The sequence below is a fragment of the Lemur catta genome, chromosome 16 (genome assembly GCF_020740605.2).
Source record: "Lemur catta isolate mLemCat1 chromosome 16, mLemCat1.pri, whole genome shotgun sequence".
Lineage (NCBI taxonomy): Eukaryota > Metazoa > Chordata > Mammalia > Primates > Lemuridae > Lemur > Lemur catta.
Window position 1 is genome coordinate 16,229,368 of NC_059143.1, and position 16,264 is coordinate 16,245,631.

At 52.7% G+C, this 16,264-nt stretch overlaps 1 protein-coding gene and 1 long non-coding RNA gene across 3 annotated transcripts in view; one reads left to right on the forward strand and one right to left on the reverse strand.

Moving 5' to 3' along the window:
• The window catches only part of CABLES1 (Cdk5 and Abl enzyme substrate 1), a 103,660-nt gene extending 96,307 nt beyond the window's left edge, over positions 1-7,353 (forward strand). For both annotated transcript variants that reach the window (XM_045527481.1, XM_045527482.1), the window contains 3 exons: positions 1,486-1,592; positions 2,969-3,176; positions 6,073-7,353. In XM_045527481.1, the coding sequence (XP_045383437.1) occupies positions 1,486-1,592; positions 2,969-3,176; positions 6,073-6,213 (456 nt within the window). In that variant the 3' untranslated portion in view covers positions 6,214-7,353. The remainder of the gene's footprint in view (positions 1-1,485; positions 1,593-2,968; positions 3,177-6,072) is intronic.
• On the reverse strand, positions 12-12,880 carry LOC123621618. The gene is made up of 3 exons (XR_006729200.1): positions 12,183-12,880; positions 9,410-9,663; positions 12-149 (listed from the first exon to the last, which is right to left on the reverse strand). It is a non-coding gene; the product is annotated as an uncharacterized LOC123621618 (long non-coding RNA).
• Positions 12,881-16,264: the final 3,384 nt, after the last annotated feature.

Here is a 16,264-nt window from a genome sequence, read left to right on the forward strand (position 1 = left end):
GCCATTAAGGAAACCTTTAATATGTTTGGCTGGCAGTGGGCCACCCATGGGAACAGACTTTGGGATCAGAATCTCTAGTGTCTTCTTTCCTAGGCTTCAATTATTGCTTGTGGTCAGCCAGACTGGACCGAGCCGTGGCCAGCGTACTCCTGCAGAGGGATGAGACTGTTCAGTTCAAAGTTAACGCAGGGCACAGAGGAGCAAAGAAGACCAGAGTACTCAGAAAGGGCTTCGAGCAGCCAGTCCTTATGGGTGGATAGAATTTAGAAATGAGGAAGAAGAAATTCAAGTTTGAAGGGATCATTAATAACAGCTACCATTATATACATAAAAGGGAATGTTATTCAACCTTAAAGAAAAAGGAAATTCTGACACGTGCTTCAACGTGGGTGAACCCTGAAGGCATCATGCTAAGCGAAATAAGCATGTAACAAAAAGGCAAATATGTGATTGCACTTACGAGGCACATTTATAGAGACAAAAAGTGGGGTGGTGGTTGCCAGGGGCTGGGGGCAGGGAATGGGAGTTACTGTTTAATGGGTACCGAGTTTCAGTTTGGGAAGAGAAAAAAAAATCTGTGGACGGATGGTGGTGATGATTCCACAACAGTGTGAATGTACTTAATGCCACTAAACTGCATACCTAAGAATAATTGACATAGTAGAGTTGTAAATTTTCAGACCTGGGCATAGTGTGTGCATCTGCCATCCCAGCTACTCGGGAGGCTGAGGCAGGAGGATCGCTTGAGCCCAGGAGTTCGAGGCTGCAGTGAGCTATGATCGTGCCTTGTGAATAGCCACTGCACTTCAGCCTGGGCAACACAGGAGACCCTGTCTCTAAAAAAAATTTTTTTTTAATTTAAAAAAAGGTAAATTTTCTGTTATGTGTATTTTATCACAATTTAAAAAATAAATTAAAAAAAAATAGCTAACTTTTATCAAGCACTCACTGTATGCCATGCCAAGCATCCAGAGCACTTCTTGTGTAGTTCTCAAAGTAGCCATGTGAAGTAGGCACTGTTACTGTTTTTGTTTATAGATGTGGAACTTGAAAATGGCAGTGATTAAATAAGTTTCCCAAAGCCAGGTGACTAGTGAATGGTCCAGTGTGGATCTAGCCGGATTTGTGCAAGTCTGAATCCCATGCCCTTCAACCCTGTGCTGTGTGAACAACAGTCTGAGACACGGGAACTGGAACAAGATAACCCCCCCACCCCACCTCCACCCCACCCCAGGCACCGACTTCTGACGTCCTAAATGTCACCTCATGTTGTTAATGGAGGCAGCTTGTTTTCGTCTGCCTCCAAGAGGCCACGGCTTCCTTCAGGCTCCTGGGTTCAGCAGAGCCCTTGTTGCAGCTTTAATCTGACTTCCCCATTGCTTGATGGTTTGGGGAGTTGCAAGTTGGCTGTAGTTGACACCTAATTATTACACATGACCCTTATTGTGAGGAGTGACCCGTGTTATGTTGCCCCGTCTGTTGCAGACCACAGTGATAGACTACGTGAAGCCCTCGGATCTCAAGAAGGACATGAACGAGACCTTCAAGGAGAAGTTTCCTCACATTAAGTTAACCCTCAGCAAAATTAGGAGGTACAGGCGTCAGCACCCCCTTGAACTTTCCCTTCAGATCCCTCTTCCAGCGCACATTAAACGTGTGATTTGCTCGATGGTTCTTCCCGTTGTTCTAGTCATTGAGACAATATCATATTCGGCAGAAAGAGATTCCCCGATGCTGGCTGACTTGTGCCTCCGTGTGGCGGGAGGTTGGAGGTGGGGAGCGGGACAGAAGGCTACGCCCCAGACACCCGGGTGACACAGATCTAGGGGAGGGTCCTTCAGTGAAAGAATCACTTCACGCTGTCTGCAGCTCGCTGGTTCCATACGAGTCCCATTGTGGAAAACGCAGAGGATGGGCAGCACTCGGGTCTCTGCTTTCTCAAGTGTAGGCCAAGCAGAAGAGGAAAGAGTTGGTATCTCAGGGTGTGAGATGATGACTCTGCCCGAAGTTGTGCACCCACAGGTGACAGCCAGCCAGACCCCATCGTTAGCCATCGCCACAGCAGCCAAAGCACAGCCAGGCCCGTATTTCCCTGTAGCTGGATGGATTCACCGTGTGGTGACCCACGTCTGCCGGCCAAATAGTCAAGACGACTGGCAAACGTGCAGTGCACACATGCACACGTGTGTATAAATGCATGTGTAGTAATGGAAGCTAGATACACACCAGTGTGATACTGGAATATATGCCAACATTTACATGAATGTGTCTCCTAATACTGATTCAATTCTGGCATGTTCCAAACCAAAGAACCAAAAAAATTGAGAAAAATTAAGCATTCACACTTTGTCCGTTTGCTAGGGGGATTCCTGAGGATGCTGATTTAAGTTATGCTCTTAGCCTAACCCCTTTTCCGCCCTAGTTAATGAAGTAACAGGTATTGGCAGGGCTCAGGCCAACGGCCCGGCTTATTTCTGTAGTCATCCCTCTGGAATGATTATAGTTTCCTAGATGTTGTGCCTCCATGTTGTACAGCTTCATTGCTGGTTTTCAGCGAGACTCTGGGACATCCACTGTGTTCAGTGGAGTCCTCCTGTGTCCCGTGTCATGGTCATTAGAGCCCTGGCTGGCCATTCTCCCCACCTAGGCTGCTGTCCCTGTCCCCTCTCTGTCACCGTCCTGGCAGTGGTGGTAGCACGGCACTGCCGGGTCAGGGGCAAGAATAAAAGTAAAATAGCATGTTGGTCTGTACAACTCGACCAACAGAGGAGAGGCCAGAGCCCCAGCTATGTAAGTCACCTCCCCACACACAGTGTAACTGTCACACGTCTAGGATATGATCCCCGTCCACGTCACCCTCTGGGAATGAGAAGGAGAATGTGGTTTCGAGAGGGAGTCGTCTCTTTCTCTTGGCTCCCGGGAACTCCAGGTTGTAACAGGACTCTCCCTCCTTCCTGTCTCTCTCTAGTCTGAAACGGGAGATGCGGAAGCTGGCTCAGGAGGACTGTGGCCTGGAGGAGCCCACGGTGGCCATGGCCTTTGTCTACTTCGAGAAGCTCGCCCTCAAGGGGAAGCTCAGCAAGCAGAACCGGAAGCTTTGTGCTGGTGCATGTGTGCTGTTAGCAGCCAAAATCGGAAGCGACCTCAAAAAACACGAAGTCAAGCATTTAATTGACGTAAGTGGCCTGTACCCTGATAGCAGGATTGGGGGGATCTCAGACTCCACACACCCCAGTCCAGGGTTCCTCTCTCAGAAGGACCCGGCCGGCGACCCTGCCTGGAAGGATTCTGGTCCTTAGCGGGCAGCAGAGAGGAGGGCTGTGAAGCCGTCCTTCCAGCAGGGATGTCAGACGCCCCATCCCAGGCTGTCTTACAACAAAGGGATGATCCACTCTGGTGAGACCAACGATCCCCAGCGTTGGGTCTGGCCATAAAAGTCCATTTGCAGACACCAGTCGAGGTGAAGTCACTCTCACAGCCATAGAAGCCACGGTATCCACAAGGGGTGTCGTGGGCAGCGTGGCCCACAGAGCGTCCAGTGTCGGACACGTTGGTTCAGCAAGACCTTGGCTTCCTGCTGCCTTGGTCGGCTCCTCTTTGGGGAAGGGTGTGGGTTTGACCGGCTGGTATCTCTTTTCCTTTAAAGGAGAGCCCTTACCAAAGCAAGGAAACACCGATCTCCTTGGATGGATGTGTGAATGTCTATTTTAAAATTCAGGGTAATAGAAAATTGGAGGTACAGTAAAGCCAACAGCTCAGGAAGGAGACAGTTGTCATTGAGAAAATAGTTTGTTACAGTTCCCAGGAGGAGAGGGGTATCTTAGCTGGTGCTGCCGTAACAAAATACCATAGACTGGCCAGGTGCGGTGGCGCACGCCTGTAATCCCAGCACTTTGGGAGGCCAAGGCGGGAGGATGGCTTGAAGCCAGGAGTTCAAGACCAGCCTGAGCAACATAGTGAGACTTCATCTCTACAAAAAATTCAAAACTTAGCTGAGCCTGGTGGCATGTGCCTGTAGTCCCAGCTACTCGGGAGGCTACGCAGGAGCATCACTTGAGCCCAGGAGTTTGAGGTTGCTGTGAGCTGTAGTGACTATAACACCACTGCACTCCAGCCTGGGCAGTAGTGAGACCCCGTCTCAGTAAAAACTGAAACAAAAACAATTACCGTAGACTTGATGGCTTAAACAACAGAAATGTATTTCTCTTATTAAAGTTTTGAAGGCAGGGAAGTCCAAGGTCAGGGTACAAGTTGCTTCTTCTTCCTGGCTTCCAGATATCTCCTTGCTCTTTCCTTAATTTTGTAGAGAGAGAGGGAGCAAGCTCTCTGGTTTCTCCTAATAAAGACACTGATCCCTTCATGAAAACTCCATGCCCGGGTCCTTATCACTCCCAAAGGCCCCACCTCCTAACACTATCACATTGAGGATTTTGCCATCGGCATGTGAACTTTAGGGGGACAGGAACATTCAGTCTCTAACAAGGGGCATGGCATGCCGTGGGGGCCATGCAGGGAGGCACTGGGCTTGGCGAGGAGGGAGGGGAGAGCTGTACACCACAGCCTTTGTTGAGGTTTTCACAGAAAGGAATGGGCAAGGCAGGGTGCACAGGCTTAGGATTGGCTAGTTGGATAATTTCAGTGGGCTCCGGGCCATCGGGGCTGCCCCTAAGTGGCACCTGCCCTGGGCTGATTGGGCAACGCAGAGAGCCCAGAGAGGAGGTGGGGTGTGAGCGCTGGATTGGGTGGTTTCCATTTGAAAAGTGCTCTTGAAGGGGTCTCGGTGGAGGACTGGGCTAACCCTGGGAGGAGCAGTCCCTCCAGGGTCAGCAAGACCCCAGATCACTTATAATTTTTATTAATATTTATCATCTGAATACCAAAAATAAAAGACATGGTTACTACTGTGCCCCATATGTCTCACTGTCTAGCCGTCTCCAGCGGCAAAGGCAAAAAAGCGGAAAGGGCACTGCTGTGGCACTCCCATGTGAAAAGGAGTGTTCTTCAGGCCAGTGCTTTATTGATTTTAAGAAAATGGTACGCAGTCCTCTAGCCTGTACGGTAAAACACAAACATGGAGGTGATCATTGGATACCAAGTCTGAGCTGAGAATTGATCGGCTTATATGGATATTTGTTGAACTGTTGAGTCTTTAGATGTAACAAATGTTAATGAAAGTTATAAATGATATTCATATTTGATCATAGTTGAGTAATGTACCATGCAGCAAAAGCTGGTGGTATTCACGCAGAATAGAACAGTGATGGTTTGATGAGCCATTTGCAGTAGCGATGACCTAAAGCCAGATCCCACCCAGTTAGGATCTGAACATGGTCAACAGCTACCTGGGTTGGTGAGCCTTCTTATTAAGCCAAAAGCTGAGTTTAAGCCCAAGCAGAATGTCCCCGAGCAAAATGAGGCCTTCCCTGCCCACCCTCACCTGGTGGTCCTTCTCCATTCCTCAGTCCAGCAGCCCCTACATTTGGTGGGCAGGTAGGACATGGCTGGGCACCAGCCCTGTTTAGCCGTGTGACACTAAAAGTGGGGCGACGTCCCCAGTACTCAGGTCCTTGTGTGTAAGGTGAAAGAACCGAACATCGTATTATCAGCTCACCTGCTTCGGAACTTACCACGTGGTTGTTATTGTGGATAGTTTGCCCTATTCTTAGTCCACCCTCTAAGCCTGAATAACTTAGTTTTAGCAGGTAAAGTTTGAGTCCCCGTTAGGTTTGAATCTCAGTGCTGCAATTTACTGCCCCTGTGACCCTGGACAAGTTCTCTGACCTGTTGCAACCTGTTTTCTCATCTGTAAATACAGAGAAATGTAGCATCAGCCCTGTAAGATTATTGAGAGGATTAAAGGAAGTCACATGCCATGGGTGAGGCTCGGACAGACCGCCAGCCCTCAGAGAGGTGCGGTTCTCTCACCCCAGGACTGAGGGCAGGAAGCACAGGCTTGCCCGGGGTGTGTTTCCCCGGAGGTGCTCACTGGCTGATGGACAGAGAATTTGCACGTGGAGAAAGCCTAGGACTTGAATTTCAACACTCACATTGCTTTGGGTTTTCTTGTTGCAGAAACTGGAAGAGAAGTTCCGGCTGAACAGGCGAGAACTGATTGCCTTTGAATTCCCAGTGCTAGTGGCCTTGGAGTTCGCCCTCCATTTGCCAGAGCACGAGGTCATGCCCCACTACAGACGCCTGGTGCAGAGCTCCTAGCACCCAGCCCGGGGCGGCCCAAGGACCGTGTCCTCTCAGCTTGGTGGCGCAGCACTTGCTACTGGAAATGCAAAAATAGAACTCGAAATAGCAGACTTCTCTTCCTCAACATGTTTTTGTGGAGGAGCCGTACCGGAAACCTTCTAGGGACTCTTCGGTCTGGCTCGCGGGGAGGAGACACATGCTGACAGCAGAGGCCCCTCCTGCTCCTCACTGTCTCGAACTCGTAGCTGCCCCCACCCCCGTCGTCCTCCCGGGCACGCACCAAGCTCTCCTGCGGCCCAGGGCCTTCTCTCTAGACCTGTTCCTGCTCGGAGTGCGAAGGGCTGGAGCAGATGCGGGAGAGAATCTGCAGGAGTCGGGGGGGAGCTTGGAACAGACACCCTCGCTGTGTCAGAGAGCGTGCCAGGCTATTTCTGTACCAGCCACGGGAAGTGCACTTTCCCGGGGCGTGTGGGTGTGTGAGTGTGCACGTGTCTGCGGGATGCCGCCTCAGCCCTGGACCCCCAGAGCCGAGCCCACCCTCCACAGCGCAGACCTCAGCCTGGGGTCGTGAGCCAGGCTGACCTTTGGCAATTCTTCCTAGATGATTTCTGGCTAAGAATCATTCCCTCCGTACCACACTGTTTGACGTCCTCTGCCCTTAGAAAGTGCTACTGTTTCTGTCACCACCAAGGGGACAAACAAGACGAGTGCTCGGTGTTGGACCAGCCGCGTGGAAAGGCAGGGGGCGTGGCGCTCCACACCTGTGTGCCGTCTGCCGCCGCGAGGTGTGCGTGTGTGGCCTTGGCACTTTCCCCGCTGTGGGGCCCGGTGGCGCTCCGCAGTGAGTGTTCCTGTGCTCTATGTTAGAGTGCGTACTAAGCACATTGGCCGTGCTATATATATATCTATATAGAAAAGTGTTTTATAAAAATCCAGAATAGAAATAAGACACGGGATTGCTGTTTGGCATTTGCCGGCTGAGACAGACTCCGGTTTGCTCTGAGGCTGAGCCAGCTGAAGAGGCGGTGGCTCTTGTCATTCCCACGTACCCAGGGCTGTCGCTGCAGGATTTTAATTGTGACTTGTCCTGACTCACTGGGACAACCTGCGGTAGGCACATCACCAGGCCGTGACCTTATAGTCACGAGAGAGGGAGGCGCCAGGTAGGGTTCCCCTGACTGAAGGGAGCCTGTGACCATGTAAAAAGAGAATTAAACGCTTTTATTGTTTTACATATACCTGTATGTGTCATGCGTAGACACGTGTGTCTCCCCAGTCACCTATGCCTGCCACTGCTGATCCGTCCGCCACCCCAGACTGCACACTCGGATTCGCGTGAGGTCACACATTCGGAGCTTCTCAGGGCACCCGGAGAAGGGGTGATGGGGGAGCGGAGTGCAGACGCTTCCCTTAGCAGAGCTGTCAGACTCTTGACAGCCCCGTGGGATGAAGAAATTCAGGCAGCAGCTGGTGGGGGCCCAAACAGAACACTTGGCTTCTTTAGAATCTTAGATTGGACTGAGTTTATTTTGCTAAATATTTTGCTAACAAATTTCCTTGACTGGAATCAGTTGTAAGATGGTGATTTGGGTGGGGACAGGGGGATATGGTTCATGTGGTCTCTCTGGCTGATCAAAGGCTAGATCAACTAATACTTAAGGGGCACCTACTGGTTATAAGGCAAATCGGGAAGCACAGTATGTTCAAGGTGTTGCCATTGCCTGAACTGCAAAATGCCCTAGCCCTTCCTCTCGTGGTGTTGGTCACCTTGCATCCTTCTGGTGACCCACCTGGCTCTCCACCACCCAGCTCCCTGGCCGGGCCTGCAGGTGGACAGCCTTCCTGTGAAGCAGGGCCTCCGGAAGCTCCCCACCACCCATCTGCCTCGAGTCTCCTGCCGTGCTCAGGGGACATCCGGTGGACAGCACAGGCCACCAGCCCAGACATGTCGAGGGAGGCCCATGTCCTTTCATGTGTCTTCAAATCAGGCTAATTTTCTTGGACTTGGGATGATTCTTTTGGTTTTTAGTATTTATGAGATGAACTCATGAAGTTATTGGTCCATTTCTATTTAAACACACATTTTAATTTTAAACTCTGTTCTGGCCTGTGGCTTTGTTGAGTGGGGAGTTTTGTTGGTTTTAATTTATTTGGGAGGGGTGGAGGCATTTTCTCCAGAGGTCTCCTTTTGCACATCCATAACATGAGCTTTCCAGAGGCAAAGGAAGATGAGAAGGGGGGGTGAGACACACGGTGAAAGATACAGGTCACTGCCAGTGTCGCCACTGTGCTACGGAACATTCCAGACACTTCGCAGCCTTGGGCTTTGGCAAGGAGGAAACCTGAGCCTGTGCACCCGGAAGGCCACTTAATGGACTGGTTCTGAGGTTTTGCTCTTTTGACCTTCACCACTGACCCTGCAAGCCCCTCTCCTCCCTCTCAGGACTGCCCTGAAGTCTCCCCCACCTTCTCCCCGCATACAAACACCTGCGGAGAAGCCCCTTGGGACAACACTAGCCGGTTCTGCCTGACTCTGTGTCCCCAGAGCCCCTCTCTGGTCAGCCCTGACTGTTAGGTAAGAGATGGGGACCAGGTACACAGCAAGGTTGGAGCAGCTGCCCTCGGCAGGAAGCGGGCAGCAGGGAGCTGTCCCGGAGCTGTGGGTCTCTACTGTCCCTGCCCTAGAGCCCGAGCCCCAGCCAGCCCAGTGACACTTAGAAGTGACCACTTTTCCTTCTTTTCTTCCCCCTAATAAAATCTATGTTAAAATAGGAAACCCATACTAAACGCAGATGCCTTTGTTTTCTTTGGCTTTTTTCTGATCACAGATGCCCCTGTGGAGTTTCTGCTGTCCTCAGCATGGGGTGGTCACCAAGTCTACCCAGATCACACTGTGCCCTGTGCCCTCCCTTAGTGACCAGGGAGCAGGGGAGGTCGGAGCTTCCTTCCCCTCCTTGTTATTCCTGCCTGTTCCCGTCGTTCCCCAACAGCAAATAAAACTGTTTCATGCTCTCGCTGCTGAATTCTTTATCTCCCACTCAGACGTTTCCAGGTCGGCGCTGAACGGCTGGCCCTCCACCCTGCCCACCCCCCTGCCTCCCGCGACTCGGGACACCCTGACGCCTCTGGCCCCCTTGTAAGCTGCAAGTGGGGGCGGCAGGGAAGGGGGACCAGGAGAAGAAAGTAAATTTGAGCCAGGTAGTTTTGGTACCTGTTCATTGTGTTACCTGTCCAAGGTGGAAGAAGTCCTTCAAAGCCAGGGGAGTTTGTAGCGGGGGTGTCTCCAGGGCTTGCCTCTCCCCAGGGCAGCCTGAGGTCACCTCCCTGGGGCTGGCGGTGCAGTTTGGTAAGGACAGTGCCAGCCAGGACACGGCTGGCCCAGGTAGGGGAGTGTTGAGGGCTGGAGAAACCTCTAGAGTCGCGCGTTGTTCACACCAAGTTAGAAGGTGGCTCCCAGTAGCGCAACTGCAAGGCAGAACCGAGATAAAAAGCTGGAAAAGAAGAAAATGACAGTCGAAGGGAAGGGTCCCCTTGCCACCTCCACCTGCCCAAGCCAAAGGGCCCCAGACTAGACGAGGAGAGGTGCTGTCTCGGGAGCCCCACCCCATGCGGGACCACTCTGACTTCCACGAGGATATTCCAGAAAGTCTGCAAACGCAGGGCTGGCCAAACCACGAAGGGACCTGACGAGGACTGTGCCTCCCTACACGGATGCCTCTGGACTGAACCATAGGGTCATGTCCCGATAAGCCCATAAGCTGAAAATACCAGGTCAAACATGCGTTTAATACACTTGACCTACGGAACACCATAGCTTAACCCACCCTTCCTTAAACACGCTCAGAAAACTTTCAGTACAGTATTCAACCAATAGCATGAGGCACTCAGCGCCATTATAAAATAGGCTTTATGTTAAATGATTTGGCCCAGCGTCAGCAGAGAGTGTGTACGGCACACGGCTAGCCAAGTGCGGTTTCTACTGAATGCTTTAGTACCATCGCAAAGTCAAAAAACCACAGTGGAACCATTGTAAATCAAGGGCCAGCCGTGTACCATCTCCCACTACCATTCTGCTACTCAGTGTAGGCCAAGGACCAACAGCATCCACATCACTGGGGAGCTTGTTAAAAATGCAGAATCTGGCCTGGCATGGTGGCTCCTGCCTGTAATCCCAGCACTCTGGGAGGCGGAGGTGGGAGGATCACTTGAGGCCAGGGGTTTGAGACCAGCCTGGGCAACATAGTGAGACCCTCATCTCCATAAAATATAAAAATTAGCGGGGCATGGTGGCACCTGCCTATAGTCCCAGCTACTTGGGAGGCTGAGCCAGGAAGATCATTTGATTCCAGCAATGTGAGGCTGCAGTGAGCTATGATGACGCCACTGCACTCTAGCCTGGGCAACAAAGTGAGATCCCGTCTCAAAAATAGAAAACATGCAGAAGATACATCCTAAAGTTCCTGGGTAATTTGTGTACATATTAAAGTCTGGAAGGCACCATTCCTCCATATAAGCACAGGACATAAAATCGTTTAAAAAAATATACTACTCATCATGTACAGAGTTGGTCTAAATTAGAGAAAATGTAGATGTTCTTTAATGCCAAAAAGAGAACTACCAGCCTCTCACTGTAAGGTAGTTTTGACTTCTGTTTCCCTAGCTGCCTCATTGAATATTTTTTTGGATGCACAAGTCCAAAAAAATTTAAACCACAGCAAGCTACAGCTAACGTACAGGTCCCAAGCACAGAGCTGACTTACAGTGCATCACCGCGGCTAGTGTCAGTTAAGGTCGCTACTCGGATGGGGCCTGTATCCCAGGTTCTCGGGCCGTGGACAGAGAGTTGGGATGGGGGAGAGTCAGGGCTACGACAGTGCTGGAGCATGATTCTCATGGTAGCTGGGGGCCGTACAGCGATGACCTTGGGTACGTCATGGATGAGCATGCCTCCAGTTTGACTCACATTTATTGAGGTCACCTGGTGTTTATTAAATGTCTCACACTGGGTCTCACGCCGGGTTCTGTGGGCTTCCAGATGTTGGACAGAGACCCCTGGGGGCAGGTGGAAGGCATCTGGTGACACTGTCCTCCAGACGGAGCCTCAACACGGAAGCTCAAAAGGGAAGGGACAGAGGAGGGACAGAGACTCGGCCAAGGCCAAAGCAGCAGTGTTGAAAATCGGTGCTCAGGAATCAGCCTGGCACATGGATGACGGCCAAGATAGAGCAATTGTTTGGCCTCAAGAGTGAAGACCAAGAAACTAGAAATGACAAGTTGGGTGCTTGCCCAGAAGACGGGTAGGAATGATATCTGGGACTCGTTACCAGGGCACCTGGACAGTTGGCGAGAAACTGGAGACATGAACTGCAATAGGCAGATAAACCCTTGGTCCCAGTGTTCGACAAGGGGCGGAGCTGGACAGGACTTAATATTAACCAAGCAGAGATCTCGTGCCAGCCCTGGGCTAGGCACTGAAGGCACCCATTTCACAGATGAGGAAAACTGAGGCGTTGAACCATTACATTACGTTCCCAATGACACACGGTTATGGAGTGACAGAGGCAAAATTCAAACCCAGCTCTGCCTGATTCCAAAGTCCAACCAGCTGTCCTTCCTCAAGCTTAGGTGACAATAGAGAAACTAAGAAGGTGGTGCACCAAAGCCAGGCTGAGCCAGATGCTGCCCTGCAGGCTTCAAGTTAAACGGGGCCTTCTCCCCGCCCCACCCAGCCACCACCAGCCTGTTCCCATGCAGAGAGAAGGAATCCCGGGCCACTAAAGCCACAGCATTGTCCTCCTGGGTATGAGTGGCCTCCAGATCTGATGTGTGGCACTTCTGGGCCCCCTGGTTGAACGTGGACTGTTTGGGAAACTTGCTTCTGTAACAGGTTAGCTAAGGGGCTTTGAGAGTATCTGGAAGATTATGAGCTGTCCGAGATTATTTATGCCTCAGCCCCCAGATGTCACCGGCAGACTGTGACTCACCTCCACTGGCAGAACACGGGCCCGTCAGACGCGCTGAGCGGCACCTCCACAGACCTGCTGCTCTAGGCCACACCCAGCCCGTCCACCGCCGCAGCCCGGGCGCCTGCACAGCGCCCAGCACACAGAATTCACCAAACACGTGCTGGCTGGGCCTCGTGAACCATCACGGGAGATCACCCCACCGGGCAGACTTCTCTGTTTGCTCCTCTGAATCGGTTCTCTGCTCAGCGTCTCCCTCGGGGCCGACTCCACAGACCACAGCACCAGCTTCCCGCGCCCTCCAGCTGCCGGCTGTGTTCTGGAAGGAAATCAGAGAGCAGGAGGGGACCGGGGTCCGAGTGTGTGTTCCGCAGCCCAGCTCCTGCCCCCCACCAAGGGCTGGGCCCGGGGTCTCACCCGCCCCTTGACTAGTTCCTTCCCTGAGCTCACTTCAATGGCCCCTATCACACGAGCCACCAAGTTCCTGTTGTGACCTGCCCGCTGCAACAGTTGACAGAATAGGAAGTGCTGTGTCATCAAGCATGGGCAATGCAGGGCCGTCTACGCTTCCAAAGCGTTCTGGCAACAAGCAGGAGGAATCGTCCCCAACAAGCCAGAAACAGGCAGCAAAGGTCAGGAAGAAGCACATGCCTCTGAAATAAAGGTAGTTTGGCTGCAGTGACCCTGACCCTGATGCAGCCCAGCAGCCCACCTGCCCACCTGCCCACCTGCCCCAGGCCCCTCCCACCAGCTGCACTTGCCCCATGGGACATTCTCTCAGAACCCCGGAGTTTTGGGGGTTCTCTCTTGAGAGGCTGCTGAGCATGAATGACGACCAAAGAGAAAGCCCTGTGGATCCACCGGGCAGGGTAGGTGGCATGTTCTGCCAGGACCACTCGCTATAAATTACTTCGTAAAAACGCTGGCTTCAAAAAAAGGAACCAGATGCTCTTTGAGGCATCTCTCGAAGCCCCTGAGGAAGCCAACACACCATTTTAGCAGCAACATTTCTCCTCAGGCAGCGGCCTTCTCCCACGAAATCAATTTTCATTGTTATTTGCAAAATAAAAACAAGACACAAAGGGGAATAGCTCGCTTTCCCTGCTCGTTTTTTGTCTGTATTGGAGAGAGTGACTTTTGCAGGAAGCCTCGGGCCAGAACGCTTTTCTGGGAAGAGCACGCAGCCAGAAGCAGGAGGGCCGGGAACAGAAGGGACAATCTTCCAGCGGCGGCCCCTAGGGAGCCCCGAGGCGGCTGACCCTGGCGAGGCAGGCCTGCGGGAAGGAAAAGGTTCTAGAACCGGGCAGGCCGCTGGCCAGCCCACGCCTGCTGGGGGTCACAGCAGCTCCGTCAGAGGGGTTCCGGAAGACCCAATGAGGGGGCACAGTAAACCCCTGGACCTGGGCCTGGCAAACAGTAGGTGCTCAATAAATGGAAACAATGATTATTTTTACCTCCACTGAATTTGACTGTTAGAAAAAAAAACCTGCTTTATGGAGGAAGACAGTGAAGCACAGATAGGGCACTTAGGACCACACGGGGACAGTAAAGTAGCTCATCTGGGTTCTGTTTCTTTCTTGTTCCCGTTGCTGGGGCAGACAGAGGCGTTGGTTGCAGCTCACGGACGCAGGAGCTGGGACAGGTGGTGTCCCTGGAGAGGCACGGTGATCTCTTCACCTAGGTGGCCCCTCACCTGTGCGACAACAAAGGGACTTTGGGTGCTTTGCTGCTGCTGCCTTGAACCCGAGTCGCCCCAGGTGCCCCCTGGAGGGGCCCCGTGGGGTGATTACGAGACCCCGTGGCATCGAGGCTCAATGCTCAGAGTTCCGCGGCCCGGCCAGCTCACCTGGACAGCGGTCCTCGAAGGCCGCCCTTGGAGCCCACTCAGGTGCCAGCCAGGTGGAGCCACCTGTTGGCTTCTCTCCCTGTCCCCTCCCTCAGAGGTTCCCACGCAGAGGCTCGGGCGGTGACTCCCGGCTTGTGGTCAATGAGGGGCTGGCGGGCTGCCTGGCCTGCTGGTCTGCACCCCCCAGAGCCGGGGCCCCCACTCCAGGGCAGAGCCTCCCCCCAGCAGCCCAGACGGAGGGAGCCGCGCCCCCACTCGCCCCACCCCCCGCCTGTACAGGACACAGAAGCAGGTGCCTGACCTGCCACCCCCAGGTCTCAATCAGAGCCTGGTTAAAATTGTCACTGGCCCCTCCGTGGTGACGTGAAGAACCGGGGGCAGTTTTGTGAAGAGCTGTGGCCCCGTCTTGCTGCTGGGGAGGCTCTGCCACGTCCTTCGTCACCACCCACAGACGGAAGGGGCTGCCCTGCCCTGCCCCAGGTGTGCTCTGCCGTCCAACATAGACGCGGCCTCGGGTCGTGACTGCAGGTTGCACGGGGATCTCAGAGCGTGTAGTACACGCCGCCAAGCTCAGCCCCTCACCAGGCCTGTTCAGGTTCTGCAGATGCGTCCGATCCAAATCCAAACAAGCACTCCTGGATGGGACGACCCTGCTGGCTTCCACTCAGATGTCCCCGACCGGTGGGCCTCTTTAGGTCCAAGGGTGTTCCGTTCCATCTTCTTCTCTCAGAGGGGGCTTGCTTCCCTCTCCCTGGCAGGACATCCTTTACCTCCTGGTCTGTGCCGTGAGGTCACTCTCAGATGGCTGCTCTCAGCTGCCTGTGCCCCTGCTCTCCGGGCCACCCACTCCCTGCACGGCCGGGCTTCTCCCTGAAGTCTTGTCTCTCTGCACCCCTACTTCACATCTGGGATCTCCTGCCTCCACTTCCTTCCTCAAAGCTCCCCTAGGTCCTGAGCTGCCACCTGTCCTGCTGGTCCCCTAGGGTGTCCAGATCTCCCACTTGTCACACAGCCCCTTCTCCTTCCCAGGTGTCTTCCAGCCCTCAGGACACGTGCCCATGTCACAGCCACTGAGCACAGATCAGCCTTCTCAGCCCCCAGAACGTCCTACGGTTTCAACCAAAAGTTCTCTGGCCACCCGATTTGGGACGTCCCTGGAAGTCCCTGTCCCTTTTGGGTGTGGGTATTTTCCACAGCTGTTGGTCGTTTAAGCCCTTGAGGCCTTGCTTTTGGGAGACACACTTTGTAGGTTCCCGGAGCCCACACGCCGAGCCGTTTGGCCTCTCCACGGCCCCCCAAGAGGGTGTCTTAACCTTCCCAGAAAAGACGGCAGGCTTTTTATGTGTCCCACAGTAGTCACCATTCAAAATAATGCTCAGAAAGTCCCTACCACGGCTTTAAATCAAAGAATAAGTCCCAGAACTAAAATCAAGACACACAGAGGCAGAGAGGAAGAGAAATAGGTATTGATTACACGAACTTTCCAGGATTGAAACGGTTCTTCTCTGGACTCCTGTTAGCAGAAGACCTGGGCTTGGAGAGATTACTCTTGTTGTTGCCAATGGAAGTTTCCAAACACCAGTAGTATTCAGGACCATATATTTCACTGGAAAACTAAAGAATATTTGATGAGCACTTGTCGAAGTGTGGTCTTAGCAGGGCCAGATGCTTCAGAATCCCCTGGGTGCCTTTAGAAATGCAAATCCCTAGGAGTTCTTGAATCTGAGCGTGGGGTCTAGGATTCCGTATTTGCAACAACTTCCCTGGGTGAGTTTTCTACATTCAAAGTTTGAAAGTCTTAACCTCCCACTATGGGCTCAAGGGTCGAGGGGCGTAGCAAGCAATACGTGGAAGGCAGTCCAAGATTCTGGTCCTAGCAGAGCACTTGGATGACCTTGTTAAACGCAGATGCCTGGGCAGCAGCTCTAAGGGGCTGGAGATTCTAGGGAGACAGTGTTGCTGCTCCTCAAATCACATTTTAATACTTTTAGAAGCAAGAGGCTGGAGGGCAGGTTTCCCTTTCACCGTCTACCTGTAGGGGTGTATGTGTGTACACGATACTACGATCATAATAAATTAAGCACCTTCACGTGGTATATCTCCCACAACGAAATATAATGAGACTGTTGCTTCGATAATGATTCTAAACCTTACATAACCGTTGCTGCCCCCTTCAGCAGTCAGCTGGGAGGCAGCACACAAGAGCAGTTCAAAGAAGGCTGTGATGTCAGAGATAGAGCTTCTTGCCCTTCAGTAG